Genomic DNA, 17,738 nt, shown 5'->3' with positions numbered 1-17,738 from the left:
GATTAAGTAAAACCACTAGGGCTTCCTCTCTCATTCATTAAAACTAAAAACAATTGAGAAGGAAGTCAAAGCTTGGATGCCAGGTAATTTGACATAATTATGAGTATAGAGGTTAAAAAAAAAAACCTCAGTAATATGTTAGCAAGGTATATCCAGCAATACCTAAAGATAGTACATTGTGACCAAGTGGGGTTATCCAAGGAGTACAAGGTTGCTTCGAAAGTTAAGCATTAGTCAATGTGTTACACAGAGTAGAGAAGAAAACCACATGAGCATCACAGTGGGGGTAGAAAAAGCATTTGATGAAAGACAACATTCATTCGTGATTAAAAAAAAAGAAAACTTAGCACACAGGAATAGAGACATCTTCAGTCTGAAAGAAGACATCTACAAATATTTACAGAAAAGATCATAATGAATGAAAGACTGAACGTTTTGCACCTAAGATCAGGAGCAGGGCAATGTCATTCCTGTTTATCCCTTCTACGGGACATCCTCTCCAGAGTGGTAAGGCAAAGAAAAGAAATAAAAGGCATATAGATTGCAGAAGTGTACGTAAAACAAATCTTTTTCTTTAAAGATTTATTTATTTGAGAGAGAGAGAGAGAGCGCGCATGTGCATGAGCAAGGGGATGGGCAGAGGGAAAGGGAAAGTGAGAGAGAGAAGCAGACTCCTTGATGAACATGGAGCTTGATCTCAGACTCTGAGACCATGACCTGAACTGAAATCAAAAGATGAATGCTCAACCGAGCCACAGGCACCCCTAAAGCCCATTCTTATTTGTGGACTTCATTGTTGTCTGCAAAATCCCAATGGCATCTACAAAAACTCCTAGAATTAATAAATGGATTTATTACTAAATCAGTAAAGCAATTCTGAGGAAAAAAAGAGAACATATACAGTGCACCAAAAAAAGAGAGAAAAGAAAAACATATAATTCTGACAAAGCATGTGCAAGATCTATAGGCTTAAAGCTGTAAATACTGATAAGAGAAACAAAAGAGGACCTAAATAAATGGAAAGATGTTCCTATTTATGTATTGGAAAATTCAGTGTGGTTCAGCTGTTAATTCTCCCCAAATTGAGCTATAGATTAGAGGCACTCCCGATCAAATTCCCAGCCAGATTTTTAAAAAATAGGTATCGACAAGATGATTCTAAATTGTATGTGGTGAAAAGGCAAGGAAATTTGAGTAACTGACACAATGGTGGAAACGCACCCTGATTACATGCTGGGGAATTCTGCAGAAGATAAAAAACAAAGGAACTCCCTTGAGTGAAGTACACATAGTCCTTAGGGATTGTATTAGTTGGCTAGGGCTGCTGTAACAAAGTAGCCCAAACTGGGTGGTATAACCAACAGAAATGTATTGTCTCAGGGGCTCCTGGATGGCCCAGTTGGTTACACAGAGTTGACTTCAGCTCAAGTCATGATCTTAGGGTTCTGAGATGAAGCCCCCGAGTCTGGTTCCATGCTCAATGAGAAGTCTGTCTCTCCCTCTGCCTCTCCCCTGACTTGCATGTGTGTCCACACACTCTCTCTTTCTCACTCAAATAAATGAATCTTAAGAAAAAACAAATAACTGTACGGTCTCACAGTTCTGGAGATCAGAATTCTGAGATCGAGGTGTTAGTGGGATTGCTTCCTTCTGGGGGCTGTGAGGGAGAATCTGTTCTGTGCTTCTCTTGTTGCTTCTGGTGCCCACCATCTTAGTATTCCCTACCTAGGAGAGGTCTGCTCTCATTGTCACGTGTTATTTTCCCTGTGTGAGTCTGTCTTCACATTTCCTCTTTTTATAAGGTCATCAGTCATATTGGATTAGGGCCCACCCTAATGACCTTATTGTAATTAATTATACCTGCAATGTCCATTTCCAAACGAGGCCACATTCTGAGCTCCTGGGGGTTAGGACATCAACATATAAATTTGGAGAAGGAAGGGGCACAATTCAGCTTGGAATGGGTTCTTTTATATCTGCACAGGGAGTGATGCATGTCTTTGGAAGTGATGGGAAAAATATGAATATTGTTGGAGAGCCAGCACAAACAAATCCATTTTTCCCAACTAGTCTTGTGGTTGCTTTCTTTGGGGTGACTGATTCCTTTGTCTTAGAGGATGGGTTTGGAGAAGAATGTGTTTAGAGCATCCTTCCTGGCACAAGGCCTTGGCAAATGCAGATGTGCCTTTTTCTGAAGCATGTTGAGAAAAAAATCAGTGCCGATAATTCTTGTGTTGTTTAGTTGTCTTCTTATCTGGACCCTTGATTTCTTTCTTTTTTTATATCTTATTTTATTTAAATTCAATTAATGAACATATCAGATATCATTAATTTCAGATGGTAGAGTTCAGGTATTCATCAGTTGTATGTAACATTACATCACATGCCCTCCTTAATGCCCATCACCCAGTTACCCCATCCCCCCACCAGCCTCCCCACCAGAAACCCTCAGTTTCTTTCCTAAGTTTGTTTCCTAAGAGTCTCTTATGGTTTATCTCCCTTTCAAATTCTGTCTTATTTTATTTTTCCCTCCTTTCCCCTGTGATCTTCTATTTTGTTTCTTAAATTCCACATGAGTGAAACCATATGATAATTGTCTTTCTCTTATTGACTTACTTCACTTAGCCCAACACCCTCCAGTTCCATCCACATCATTGCAAATGGTAAGGTTTCATCCTTTTTGATGGCTGAGTAATATTCCATTGTATATCTGCACAACATCTTCTTTATCCATTTATCTGTCAATGGACAATTTGGGTTCTTTCCAGAATTTGGCAATTGTGGACATTGTTGCTATGAACATTGGGATGCAGATTTCGCTTCAATGACATTTGTATCTTTTGGGTAAATACCTAGTAATGTAATTGCTGAGTTGTAGGGTAGCTCTATTTTTAACTTCTTGAAGTCCATACTGTTTTCCAGAGTGGCTGTACAAGCTTAAATTCCCACCAACAGCGTAAGATGATTCCCCTTTCCCTGCATCCTCGTCAACATTTGTTGTTTGCTGATTTGTTAATTTTAGCATCCTGACTGGTATGAGGCAGCATCTCATTGTGGGTATGATTTGTATTTCCTTGATGCTAAGTGAAGTTGAGCATTTTTTCATGTGTTTTTTGGCCATGTATATGTCTTCTTTGGAGAAATGTCTGTACTTCTGCCCATTTCTTGACTGCATTATTTGTTTTTTGGGTGTTCAGTTTGATAAGTTCTTTATATGTCTTGGATACTAGCTCTTTACCTGATATGTCATTTGCAAATATATTCTACCATTCCATAGATTTTTTTTTTTTTGCTTGTTTGTTTTATCTACTATTTGCTGTGCAAAAGCTTTTGATCTTGATGAATTCCCAATAGTTCATTTTTGCTTTTGCTTCCCTTTGGAGATATGCCTAGTAAGAATTTGCTGTGGCTGAGGTCAAAGAGGTTGCTGCCTGTGTTCTCCTCAAGGATTTTGATGGATTCCTGTCTCACATTGAGGTCTTTCATCCATTTTGAGTCTGTTTTGGTGTGTGGTGCAAGAAAATGGTCCAGTTTCATTCTTCTACACATGGCTGTCCAATTTTCCCAAAACCGTTTGTTGAAGAGACTGTCTTTTTCCCATTGGACATTCTATCCTACTTTGTCAAAGATTAGTTGACCATAGAGTTGAGGGTCCATTTCCAGGCTCTCTATTCTGTTCCACTGATCTATGTGTCTGTTTTTGTGCCAGTACCATACTGTGTTGATGATGAGAGCTTTGTAATAGAGCTTGAAGTCTGGAATTGTGATGCCACCCACTTTGGTTTTCTTTTTCAACATTCCTCTGTGTTTTGGGGGTCTTTTCTGGTTCCCTACAAGTTTTAAGATTTGTTCCAGCTCTGTGAAAAAATGTTGATGGTATTTTGATAGGGATTGATTTGTGGATCCTTGATTTCCTCCAGGAGGCAAGTGGGAACAGGCACTGAATTTGGTAAGCTGCCAATATCTCCAGGAGTTCTTGTGGGTGAAAGTTCACTTCTTGCAGTTAGGGATAACTAGTAAGAAGAGCAAGCATCTGCTGGACCACAAGTATGATACTTCCATTGATGAATGCTGGTTTCAGGTGTAGATGCCATTACAAATATCAGTTCCTGGGGACTTGCTATTGGTGAAGGGCTGATAGCATTTTTAAATTGTATTTCAGGGTCAAATCATTCCCTTTGCTTATTCTGAGATGAAGATTCAGTGGGCAGATATGCAGGCATATTGGATCCCCAGATAGAAAAAATCCTATCCCAGGACGCTTTCAAGAGATGCTGACACCTATGTCCTTTCTATGCAGAAGCATCCCTGGGCAGGTGTGGCTGCAGAGGGCTTACCCTCCCTGGCACTTGTTTTTTTTATGTTACTTGTCTGTAGAAATACCATATGCAGAAATGAAGAAGGAAGGGAAGTAAATAACATTATTGTTACCCAAAGGAAACCCTTTCTGGTGTTTTAATGTAGTTCTTAACAGTTTATTCTATGTTTATTTGGTTGTGAATAAATTATAACAACGCACTTTATGTGATAAACTCTTTGTAAATATTTTAGTCACTGCATAATTGTCTTGTGAATGTGCTGACACTGGCTTAACCAAGACCCTGTTATGGAAGGTTTGGAGTGCGCTCAACATTTTTGCCTTTTTTTTTTTCCTTTCATTTTCCAAAGAGAAGCATATCCCTCTGTGAGCTAAGCTAGTGTCTTGTGTTGGAACTCAGCCTGGTTTGGGGGAGATTATTAATGTCCCTTCAGAGTCTTTGGTTGTTTGATCTTGGAGCAAACTACTTAACAACTTTTGTCTGGGATGCTCGAGCTGAGTATACAGGTGTACTCCAGGACCATGTAAGCCCAAACTGTGTGTGGTCAGAGCACCTAAATTATATTTGAAAGGAAAAAAAGAGTATTATCTCTACAACAAGGACAGAACTGAGGAACATGATCATGGACAGTAGCAATCTGGTTGAGTACATATCTCATTTGTATGATGATGTTCTTACCTTGCCTGTAGATGGCCACCAAATCTCTCCTTCTCATCTTGGGCTGCTCTATTACCAGCCCTTCTAAGAGCTGGCTTATGCTGTTTTCCCATGCAGAAGAAAAATGTGATTTAGAATAAGGACACTGGGGCTCTTGATTGTTGACAATGAGCCTTTATTTCCCACATCTCATTAGGATGTTTCAGGAGGAGACTGCTGAGCCCTGAGTCAGGGGGCCGCATTTACTATTGATTTATGTGCTGTTCTAGAATTAATTGAGTCTGGACACAGGGCCTCATTTTCATTTTCTTGGATGCATAGTAGGTAATCGTGTTTCTTCTGTATATTTGAATTGCTTTCCAGATGGTCTGTTGTGAAGGATTTATCTTTAATATGATTAATCAGAAGCAGGGGACCTCAGTATGTTTGCTCACAGGCTCACATGCAAAGCTTCTCAGCACCACCGGTGTAGGAGTGCTTAACTCTTGGCCACCGCCGTCCAGGGGCTTTTCTGAGCACCTGGATCTTGGATTGAAAGAAAGTTTAAAGGGCCCTGGATAAAAGCCCTGGAAAGGGGTAGAAGGCCTAGAGTTGATTTCCAGGGGTGCGTCAGGACGTTATTTAGTGTGCAAAAATAGGACACAATCCATGTGTCAATAGGGAATGGTTAGATTATGTCCATTGGGCCAGGAAATACTATGTAGCTATTAAAATCAAAGAGAGTTCCTACTGCTTATTCTATTATGTTAAAAGAAGAGGGGGGAACATGACACTGTGTTTACCGCAAGACTTCAGCCATGCGAAAGAGATGTATAGAGGAGAATGGAAAGAAATACATCACAAAAAAACAGTAGCCATCTGTGGACAGAATAGCTGTGAGGGGGTGTCTCTTCTTCTCTGTATCCCCTATTACATAGGCAACAAAACAAATCATAATCCTTCTCCCTGGGAAGTCTTGTGCCCTCAGAAGCAGTCACCTCCTGGGTGCAAAAATCTGCCTGCATTCGCTTAACAAATGATGTGCTAAGATTAGTCACATGTCCTGCCCTCTTCCAAGGCAGGGAGTGAAGCTCTTCACAGCCTCCTACAGGGCAGCTGTCCCCTTGTCACAGCTGCACCCCCAGAAGGAGGATGCGTTGAAGTCACTGCAGATCTTCCCAGGAGATGCTGCCTGGGAGCCTTGCAGCCCGGGAAGGTGAGATTTGAGGGCTGTGTGGGACCTCCCTGCAGACACAAAGGGTGCCGCAAAAGTTGCTTGTAACTGAGGTGTTGTATGTGGAATCCTTTATTGTCAAGCCCTGAGCCTCTCTGCTGCAAAGGCAGTGAGTTAGGCCCTTGAGCTTGCAAATGCACCTTTGCTGAGTTGCACTGGGTGTTATGAACTCCGAACTCTTTCTTGGCAGAAACCACTTGGCTCTACCAATGTTTTGTTTTGTTTTGTTTTAAACATATAATGTATTATTTTGGGGCGGGGGTACAGGTCTGTGATTCATCAGGCTTACACAATTCACAGCACTCACCATAGCACATACCCTCTACAATGTCCATACCCCAATCACCCCATCCCTCCCACCCCTTCCCCTCCAGCAACCCTCAGTTTGTCTCCTGAGATTAAGAGTTTCTTATGATTTGTCTCCTTCTTGGGTTTTGTCTTGTTTCGTTTTTCCCTCCCTTCCCCCTGATGAGCCCCTGCCCTGCCTCTCAAATTCCTCATATCAGAGAGATCATATGATAATTGTCTTTCTCTGATTGACTTACTTCACTTAGCATAATAGCCTCTAGTTCCATCCACCTCGTTGCAAATGGCAAGATTTTATTTTTTTTGATGGCTGCATAATATTCCTCTGCATGTGTGGGTGTGTGTGTATCTATATCTCACATCTTCTTTATCTATTCATCTGCTTATGGACATCTAGGCTCGTTCCATAGTTTGGCTATTGTGAGCATTGCTGCCATAAACATTCGGGTGCACATGCCCCTTCGTATCACTATATTTGTATCTTTGGGGTAAATATCCAGTAGTATGAATTGCTGGATTGTAAGGTAGCTCTATTTTCAACTTTTTGAGGAACCTCCATGCTGTTTCCCAGAGTGGCTGCACCGCTTGCACTCCCACCAACAGTTTAGGAGGGTTCTCCATTCTCTACATTCTCACCAACATTGTCATTTCTTGGCTTTTTAATTTTAGCCATTCTGACCAGTGTGAGGTGGTATCTCACGGTGGTTTTGATTTGTATTTCCCTGATGCCAAGTGATGCTGGGCACTTTTTTATGTGTCTGTTGGCCATTTGGATGTTCTCTTGGCAGAAATGTCTGTTCATGTCTTCTGCCTATTTCTTGATTGGATTATTTGTTCTTTGGGTGTTGAGTTTGATAAGTTCTTTATAGATTTTGGATACTAGCCCTTTATATGATATGTCATTTGCAAATATCTTCTCCCATTCTGCCGGTTGTCTTTTGGTTTGGTTGACTGCTTCCTTTGCTGTGCAAAAGCTTTTGATCTTGATGAAGTCCCAGTAGTTCATTTTTGCCTTGTTTTCCAGCTTTTGGCGATGTTCCTAGGAAGGTCAGAGAGGTTGCTGCCTGTGTTCTCCTCAAGAATTTTGATGGATTCCTGTCTCACATTGAGGTCTTTCATCCATTTGAGTCTGTTTTTGTGTGTGGTGTAAGGAAATGGTGCAGTGTCATTTTTCTGCATGTGACTGTCCAATTTTTCCAACACCATTTGTTGAAGAGACCATCTTTTTTCCATTGGACATTCTTTCCTGCTTTGTCGAAGATTAGTTGGCCATAGGGTTGAGGGTCCATTTCTGGGCTCTCTATTTTGTTCCATTGGTCCATGTGTCTGTTTTTGTGCCAGTACCATACTGTGTACAAGCTTTGTAATAGAGCTTGAAGTCTGGAATTGTGATGCCACCCACTTTGGTTTTCTTCTTCAACATTCCTCTGGCTATTTGGGGGTCTTTTCTGGTTCCATATAAATTTTAGGATCCATTTTTTTGAAAAAAGTTGATGGTATTTTGATAAGGATTGCATTTAATGTGTAGATTGCTCTAGGTAACATAGCCATTTTCGCAATATTTATTCTTCCAATCCACGAGCATGAAACATTTTCCCATTTCTTTGTGTCTTCCTCAATTTCTTTCATGCGTATTCTGAGTACAGATTCTTTGCCTCTTTGGTTAAATTTATTCCTAGGTACCTTATGACTTTGGGCACAATTGTAAATGGGACTGATGCCTTAATTTCTCTTTCTTCTGTCTTGTTGTTGGTGTATAGGAATGCAGCTGATTTTTCTGTATTGATTTTATATCCTGCCACTTTACTGAATTTCTGTATGAGTTCTAGCAGTTTTGGGTTGGTCCACCAATATTTTTGCCTCACCTATCCTTCTCCCCACCCTTTGACCTCACCACACTTACTGATGTGGGAAGTGTCTGCTGTTCTCTGAATAGCCCTTGTGTGCCCAGGCCACTCACCTATGTCCTGCTGGGAGTATAGGTGACCGAGGACCTAGATCTCTGAAAGGGATAGGGAGAAAAGGTATGGAATACGATGGTCTGGGCATCTAGGGAAGGGTCTTATGTTTCTTGGCAAGGAGGTCATACCCATTCTGTAGTTAGTGGGAAGCCCCTGGAACCTCCCTGAGCATCTATTTAGGGCAGGGTTTCAAGTACAGTCCTAGAGCCTCTTAAATCAGAATCCCCTGCAGCTCTAGGCCTGGCTTTTGGCTCACCACCACTTCAGAATCTTGGGCCCACGAACCTGCATGCTCCCTGGGTGGGCTTTGCACGCATCAAAGTGAGTGAACCCCTGCTTTGGGGGAGCAATTCTTTTAATTTTTTTAAATTTTTAATTATTTTTTATTTTTTATAAACATATAATATATTTTTATCCCCAGGGGTACAGGTCTGTGAATCACCAGGTTTACACACTTCACAGCACTCACCATAGCACATACCCTCCCCAGTGTCCATAACCCCACCCCCCTTCTCCCAAACCCCCTCCCCCCAGCAACCCTCAGTTTGTTTTGTGAGATTAAGAGTCACTTATGGTTTGTCTCTCTCCCAATCCCATCTTGTTTCTTTTTTTCTTCTCCTACTGGGGGAGCAATTCTTAGCTTTCCCCAAGACCTCTGCCTGCCCTGCATTCCCACCTGGATGTACCCCTATCCCATTGCAGAGATGCACAATTAGGGCCCCAGCACTATCTACCTGTGTTGGCAGAGTTCCCATCGAAGGGAACGTAGATTCTCATCTAAGACACGCACCTAGTCAGGCATTCTCTCTCTTCGAATTTCATTTAAAATTTTTCTCGACTCCCTGTACGTTGTAGAAAAAAAAAAAAATTATAGAGTTGAGGTCTGCGTGGGTTTTTCCTCTATTTAACCCACGTCAAGCCCTGAAGGCAGGTGCTATCATTTCCAATTTACTGAGGGCAGAAGGCCATCCCTCTGTTAAATATCTTGCCCAAGGCCTGACAGTAAATGGAGGTCTGAATTTAAACAGGACCTTCTGTCTTCATCTGTAATAGAAGGGCTCTTTCTCTTATATACAGAGTGCCCCTATAGGTTAAATGTAATTCTGCAAACCTTTAAAGATGTGGCTCCCTGCTGCCCAGGGTTCTGCTGTGGGTCCCTTTCCATCTATATCCATGGAGAAGAGAACCAAATCAGAAGGTCCACACTATTAAACTGTAGACAAGCCAACAACTAGCATTGTATTTAATGGTGAAAACGTTTTTAAAAAATAGGATCATTCACAATGTCCAGCCAGAGACCAATGGGAACCTGAGACAAAAGAAAAATCAATAATACTGATCTTATCTTTACTTAAATCTTCAGTATTTTGTTTACCATCTATTCCTGCATTGATTTTTATTTTTTTAAAGTGTTGCATTTAAATATTCACTGTTTGGGGCACCTGGGTGGCTCAGTCAGTTAAGCATCTGACTCAATTTTGGCTCAGTTCATGATCTCAGGGTGGTGAGATCTAGCCCCACGTTGGGCTCCATGCTGGGCATAGAGCATGCTTAAGAGCCTCCCTCTTCCTCTGCCCCTCCTACCACCTCCTTTTTTTTTTTTTAAATTTTATTTATTTGTTTTACAGACAGATTACAAGTAGGCAGAGAGGCAGGCAGAGAGAGAGAGAGATTGAGAGGAGGAAGCAGGCTCCCCGCTGAGCAGGGAGCCCGATGTAGGGCTCGATCCCAGGACCCTGAGATCATGACCTGAGCCGAAGGCAGAGGCTTTAACCCACTGAGCCACCCAGGAGCCCCCTCCCAACTCTTTCTTAAAAAATAATTCTCTGCTTTGATTTCTGAGTTTGTTGATGCCCTTTTAAATTTTGTGACTGAGGTGAGTGCCAACCATACTTCACCCTGGACCAAACCTGCTAAGAAGTAAAGACCGTTTTGTTGCCATTAGGAATAAGTCAAGGATGTCACTTTCATCACTTAACTGTGTAGTAGAAGCCCAGGGCAGTGCAGTCAGACAAGGTGATCAAATGCTGAAAATGAAAAGAACAACATTTACCAGCTCAAAGTTATTAGAATTTAAAAATGGACTTTTACAAGCTTGTATGGATTTTTTTCTATGTGCCAGCAATAGCCAGGTAAACATGTAATGGGAGACACAGCCACAAAATTATATATATATATTTTTTTCTAAGAATAAACTCTCTATGAAGTATCCTGTAATGCTGTTGAGAGACATTTAATACTTGAATAAATGAGGAGCTATTTCTTGAGTGAAAAGGCTCAGTGTTGTATGTAGAAAAACTTCTCATTGTACGGGGCTAGAAGGTTTGGGGGGAGAATGATTTTTCTGGTGAGTTGGCAGCAGTTGGTTTGACCATCTAGATCTTGTCATTGACATGTGAGAAAGGAGGCCCCTGAGTTTTGTTTTTTTTTTTCAAAGGTTTTTTGTGTATTTATCTGCCAGAGAGAGAGAGAACCCAAGCAGAGGGAGCAGCAGGCAGAGGGAGAGGCAGAAGCAGACTCCCTGCTAATTAGGGAACCCAACTCGGAACTCCATCCCAGGCTGATCATGACCCAAGCTGAAGGCAGGCGCTTAACCAACTGAGCCACCCAGGCCCCCAGAGCTCCTCTATTTGTAAAGTATGGACAGTCCTCCTCTGACTGTGCTGCTTCGAGGGAAAATGTCCACACCTCCCAAAGCCACGGGACATAAGTGCTTTCTCTGAAACACCCTGGGTCTGTGAGCTGCACCCCATCCCTAGGACCATGAGTTCCAGATTTCCTAGGGGAGGGGCCATTTTCCCTTGAAGAAAGCAAATCTAGCCACATGCTCTGGAAACCTTGATTCTTTACATTTAAAAATCTACTCCATCTGGAAAGTATATACCATAAGGTAGGAAGCAACTTTGTTTTCTCCTCAATGGTTAGCCCAGTGGGTTTCAGATTTTGCTCTACATTAAAAAATATTTTTTAAAATTTTAATTTATTTTATTTTTCATTGTTCCCAAGATTTATTGTTTATGCATCACACTTAGTGCTCCATGCAATATGTACCCTCCATAATACCCACCACCAGGCTCGCCCATCCCCCACCCTCCTCTCCTCTGTTTGTTTCTCAGAGTCCACAATCTCTCGTACTTCGTCTCCCCCTCCAATTTACCCCCATTCACTTTTCCTTTCCTTCTGCTAATGTCCTCCATGTTATTCCTCGTGCTCCACAAGTAAGTGAAACCATATGATAATTGACTCTCTCTGCTTGACTTATGTCACTCAGCATAATCTTCTCCTGTGCCGTCCATGTTGATACAAAAGGTGGTATTCATCCTTTCTGATGGCTGCGTAATATTCCATTGTGTATGCCTACCATATCTTCTTTATCCATTCATCATTTGAAGGGCATCTTGGCTCTTTCCACAGTCTGGCAATTGTGGCCATGGCTGCTATGAACATTAGGGTAAGATGGCCCTTCTTTTCACTGCATCTGTATCTTTGGGGTAAATACCCAGGAGTGCAATTGCAGGGTCATAGGGAAGCTCTATTTTTAATTTCTTAAGGAATATCCACACTGTTTTCCAAAGTGGCTACACCAACTTGCATTCCCACCACCAGTGTAAGAGAGTTCCCCTTTCTCCACATCCTCTCCAATACATGTTGTTTCCTGTCTTGTTAATTTTGGCCATTCTAAGTGGTGTAAGGTGGTATCTCAATGTGGTTTTGATTTGAATCTCCCTGATGGCTAATGTTGATGAACATTTTTTCATGTGTTTGTTAGCCATTTGTATGTCAAAAAATGGGAAGAAGATGTGAACAGACACGTTAAATGTCTTGAGGCCAGTTCATACCTCATACCAGTGAACTTGGAATGCCAGGCATCAGCACTTGTAAAGACCCATACCACCAGGTGATCCCAGCGTGCAGCAAAGTTTTAGAACCACTAGATCAGCCAAGGATCCCCATACCTGTCAGTGAATTCGAATTTTTTCCACCTGCCTTAGGGTGACCACCCATTCTGGTTTTAGCACTGAAAGTTCTGTGTCTTCGGAAACTCCTCAGTCCCAGGAGAACTACATTTTATGGATAAAACTATGTAAACACAGACCTGTTTCTGGGATTCTCTAGTTTGTGCCACTGCTCTCTGTCTGGCAACAATACCATGCCATTTTAATTACCATGACTTCAGAGTCTATTTATATACTTGATGAGGCAAGGTCTCCTTCATTGCTCTCATTTTTAGATCTTTCTCAGCTATTTTCACGTGTGGATTCTTCCACATGAACTTAAGAATCATCAGGTCAAAGTTTCTCTGGGATAGCCTTACTTTATAGATTGTTTTGTGTGACTCATTTATAGGACCAGGGACTGTTCCATGTGGCTGTCATATATGCACTTTAGTCCTTTAGATTGGTCTGGAGGGCGTGATGTGTAGGTATGGGTGTATGTGTATCTAGGTATGCATGTAATTTTTTTCCCTCAAATGACAGAATTTGAATTTAAGCTGGAATTTGAAGTCAAGAGGTCCTGTGTACCTGAGTTTGTTCTTTGACAAGCGTGTAGAAACATGCAGTGTGCATGGCCTGAAGAGGAACAGAGACGTCGTAGGGATAGTGTCACTCCTAGCCGAGTGTTGAGGTGCAACTAACTGCCAGGCCCATTTGCCTTCGACCATCCTGATCTCGAGGTGTGGGAGTTTGGCTTTCTCTCTGCCACTGCATTCGATGCATGCTTTGGGACCATTTGGGGGAATGTCGTTACTAGAGAATGTGCCCACAAGAAGGTGACTGCCAGGTTCTGTCAGTCAGTGTCCCGGGCATTAGCTATCCTCTGTAAAAATAAGAGATCTGTTGTAAAATGGTAAGTGGCTGTGAGGCAGGTCAGAACCTTGGATGCACCCTATGGGCATCTGTGCTTTAGTGACCATTGTGCCCCTTGATTCCTACCTGGGAATATATCTCTGGAATCAGTTTTGGGGTTTGGGGATGGGGTAACCTGTGAGGACATTCAGACTCTATGGGTTCCATCTCAGTGATAATATTACTAGGGTGGGGTATCTTGCTATTCTTTGGAATGCTCTGGAGAGGAAACACTGTGCATCTCTCAGCATCTAATGATTCTATTAGGACATAGCTGTTCATGAGCCCCTTGTAAAGGAAACTTCCTTGGACTGATTCACATGTTGGAAGCATGTGCTCAGCCAGTAATGGTGCACACACTCTTGAGTGTCTGGATGGATGAAATAATTGTCTCCTCCATTCTTTTGGGAATATGCACAATGCTGTGACCGGCCATCTGGTAAACCCAGTGTCACAGCAAAATGCATTTAGGACACCACTATAAGCAAAATGCTGTGTGGGTGTTCTGGGGAGTACAAAGCACAAAGGGTTTTTAGTTTAGGACTTTCCTGGGGAGATACGGTGAAAGAAAGAAAATGTAGCGCCTGGGTCAGAACTGCCATGAGAGCCCATGTCTCCGACCTCCACTCATTCTCTACTCCTGCTGAGCCCACTGCTTCCACTGCCTGAATACTCCCTGAGCCATGTCTCCTCTTTCATTCCTGCTGCTTTAGTTTAAGCCTTCATTTCTTTAAAAACAAGTTTTCATTATGATAAAATATACATATCATGAAATCTAACCTTGTCAACGTTTTCACGGGCACAGGCTCTCATTTCTTCTCTCTGGGCACAGGAATAAGTTTTTAAAGAATAAATGAACTGTGATGGAGACAAAAACAAGATGTCTGTAATGTAAAAGTACAATTTGAAGAATAAAGCAAACAGGGGAGCCTGGGTGGCTTAGTAGGTTAAGCATCTGCCTTTGGCTCAGGTCATGATCCTGGAGTCTTGGGATCGCATCAGGCTCTCTGCTCAGTGGGGAGTCCTCTTCTCCCTCTGACTCTCCCCCTTCTCATTCTCTCTGTCTCTCTCTTAAATAAATAAAATCTTAAAAAAAGAACAAAGCAAATACCTGGGTAACCACTCAGCTGGAGAAACAAAATGTTAACCAACTGTTTGAATATCCTCTATGCCTTGATGCCTGATGCCAGTCCCTCACTTGCCCTAGAGCATGGACAAGGAATAGACTTTTCACTGCCTCTCTTCCTGCATCTCTTCTATGCTGGGTTCAGACAGATGAGGCTAAAAGAGAAATCCTGTGTGTCACACACCTGCTGAAATTTGCCCGATGACTCTGCATGGTTTATGGGATAAAAATGCAGAGTCCTGGGTGGTTGGGTAAGGACTTCTCCAGTTTGGCTGCACAGGGTCTTTGAGGTACCCTGTGATACCACAACCCATCTTCTGCAAGCTGCAGCCACACCCTCTGCCCTCTCCTGGGTGCTCCCCTTCTCTCCGTGGCCAGACAGGCACTGTCTTCCTCCTTGTGTTCCCCTTCTGTGCCCTCACCCTGATGAGCTCATGAGGCTAGAGCTCAGGTTCAGCTTCTCTGTATGGTGCTTGGCCTGGACAGGTCCTTGCAACTGTGGTCACTGAGGGAATCTGTTTGAGAGGGAGGAGGAAAGAGAGGCTTCTTTGCACTGGGGAGGGCAAGACAAGCTGATAGGGGAGGGAACTTGAGTGGGCCTTTGGGGAGCCTTGAGGATATAGACTTGGACGTTAGCATATCTCTTTATCAGACCTCATTATATCTTCTGAATGCAAGCTTCTCTCTCTCTCTCTCTCTCTCTCTCTTTTTCAAGAACAAATAACTTGATCTGATGACCGAAACTGGGTGAACATTTTCAAGAAGTCCTAAATGAGCTGGTGAGATTGTGGGAGAGAGGCAGTCTTTCCAGTGAATGGCAGGTGCCTCGCCTCTGCTCCTTTCCCTCCAGCCCTGCACGTCCTCTCTTCTCTTTGACGTGGACGTGCACAGCTGTGGTGGGGATGTTGCATTATCGGAACAGATGTGTCTTACCATTGCCATTAAACAACATGGTGGCCAAACCCTCCAGTGGGTCCCATGTGGCTGGCAGCCCATGGCCCGACACGATTCTTGGGGTGGCCATGCTTGGCAGGGTTCTCACTGTCCTCTCCAACATTCCTCCCCACAGTGGCTGCCTGCAGGTGACCATGGCTGTGTGAGTGTCCGCCATGGCCAACCGGAAGCGTCAGAGCACGGCGAGCAGCATGCTGGACCACAGGGCGAGGCCGGGCCCCATCCCCCACGGCCAGGAGCCAGAGAGCGAGGACACAGAGCTGCCCCTGGAGGAGTACGTGCCCAAGGGCCTGGAGCTGGCCACCCTGCGGCCTGAGAGCCCCACGCCCCCGGACCAGGGGTGCCACGACCACAGCCCCGATGGGGACTCCAGCTCTGACTACGTGAACAACACCTCCGAGGAGGAGGATTACGATGAGGGTCTCCCCGAGGAGGAGGAGGGCATCACCTACTACATCCGCTACTGCCCTGAGGACGACAGCTACCTGGAGGGCATGGACTGCAATGGGGAGGGGTACCTGGCCCACGGCACACGCCACCTGGAGACGGATGAGTGCCAGGAGGCAGTGGAGGAGTGGACAGACTCGGCAGGCCCCCACCCGCATGGCCATGGGGATGAAGGCAGCCCAGACTACCGGGACAGCCACCTCCCCATCCCGGAGGACGAGGCCTCTGTCCTGGAGGCCCAGGACCAGGAAGAAGGTGTCCACTACTGCCCCAGTGAAGAGGGCTATGAGGACTACTACCCCACAGAGGCCAACGGGAATGCGGGCAGCGCCTCCCCTTATCGCCCGAGGCGTGGGGACGGGGACCTGGAGGACCAGGAGGAGGATATCGACCAGATCGTGGCTGAGATCAAGATGAGCCTGAGCATGACCAGCATCACCAGTGCCGGGGAGGCCAGCCCTGAGCACGCACTGGTGCGGGGGCCTGAGCCGGGGCCTGGGGACTCCACAGAGGCTAGTCCACCCAGCGAGGCCAACCACGGCCCTAGCAGACACGAGGGAAGGCCCAAGACACTGAACCTCCCTCCGGAGGCCAAGCACTCTGGAGACCCCCAGAGAGGCTTCAAGACCAAGTCCAGGACTCCAGAGGAGAGGCCAAAGTGGCCCCAAGAACAGGTAGGATGCTGGTTATCCCCAGGGATGGGAGTCGGGGTGGGCAGAGGGGCCTAGAGAGTAAAGGATGCTCACCTGTCACCCATGTGATCGCCAAAGCCCATAGTTCAAATATGCGTTTAATTCTTCATCTGGTCCATTACTTGGCAGGTGTGTGGATGTTCTAGTGCCATCCCGAAGATGCCCCCCTCCCACTAGGGGGCTAGTAGGCCTCCTGCTAGGGTCTCTAGCCTGCGTGCCCTGGGTCTGCTCAGGGTTGGGGGTGGTCCGTGTCACTACCATCCCCCCACCAGCTGGTTTCTTCAGGCCGACAGGACGTTGGCGAGGATGTGAGCCTGCTGGCTCGTGCAGGGTCCTGCAGCCAGTGACAAGGGACAGTGACCTGAGCACATGTCACAGGGGCCACTGTATCCTGGTGACACTCTTCCAAAAGCTCAGCGGCTTGGCCTTATGGGCTATTAACTATAACCATTTTGAAAATTATTATGAGAAGGTTTGACTAAGGGGCGGAGAAGAAATGCTGCTGATGCGGCCAGTGGATTTAAGCATGACTGTATTCCTTTGAATGATATCAAAGTGAGCGTGTCTTCTAATAGCTGCCTTTGAAAAGCTGCTTTTCAAGAAAAAAAAAAACCCTCGTGAACATATAAAGAAGATGAGATGATTGCACTTGTGTAAAGGAACTTCTCGTTGGCCAATTCTGTGGGCAAATGAGAGCGAAACGCTTTTATATTTGTAAAGCTGTAATTATTATTATTTTTTTCCCCAGAGGAGTCCATGAGTTTAAAAAACACATACATGAGAACATGTCTTTGGGACATGAGTCAGATTCACTTGCTGCTAGATTTCTGGCACTAGCTTATTGATGCCTTTTGTTCTTTTTAGAGATTATTAAATGTAGGTTGACTTCACTGACAGGTGTTCCTGGAACTCAGGGCAACTGTGCCTGCATGGGGGGCGTTGGGTTGTAGAGAAACTGCTGTTGCACCAGTGGACTTGGGGAGCTTCCCCCAAGGGTGGGTAGCTCAGGGGCAGAGGTCTGGGCTTTGGGCCAAAGTGTCGCTGGCCATCTTCACTTTGGCCAAGTTGGACTCATGGCCCAACAACGGCTATGACCCCGCAGGGAACTCACAGCGGGCTGCCCGGGCCGGGTGACATACTATGCTTTGTTGTGGCAACTTCCCTGACAAAGTTCTTGTCAAGAGAACATAATCTTTAGAGCATGAAGGGGGGGGGG

The 17,738-nt window shown here is 44.4% G+C and overlaps 1 protein-coding gene across 7 annotated transcripts in view; it reads left to right on the top strand.

The window, feature by feature from the left end:
• APBA2 (amyloid beta precursor protein binding family A member 2) overlaps positions 1-17,738 on the top strand; it is a 243,046-nt gene that overhangs the window by 157,192 nt on the left and 68,116 nt on the right. For all 7 annotated transcript variants that reach the window (XM_059180195.1, XM_059180197.1, XM_059180198.1 and 4 more), the window contains one exon: positions 15,499-16,504. In XM_059180195.1, the coding sequence (XP_059036178.1) occupies positions 15,539-16,504 (966 nt within the window). In that variant the 5' untranslated portion in view covers positions 15,499-15,538. The remainder of the gene's footprint in view (positions 1-15,498; positions 16,505-17,738) is intronic.

The sequence above is a fragment of the Mustela lutreola genome, chromosome 7, assembly GCF_030435805.1.
Source record: "Mustela lutreola isolate mMusLut2 chromosome 7, mMusLut2.pri, whole genome shotgun sequence".
NCBI classification, from domain to species: domain Eukaryota; kingdom Metazoa; phylum Chordata; class Mammalia; order Carnivora; family Mustelidae; genus Mustela; species Mustela lutreola.
Note: the sequence above shows the minus strand (reverse complement) of the source record. Positions and strands in the feature narration are given on the sequence as shown.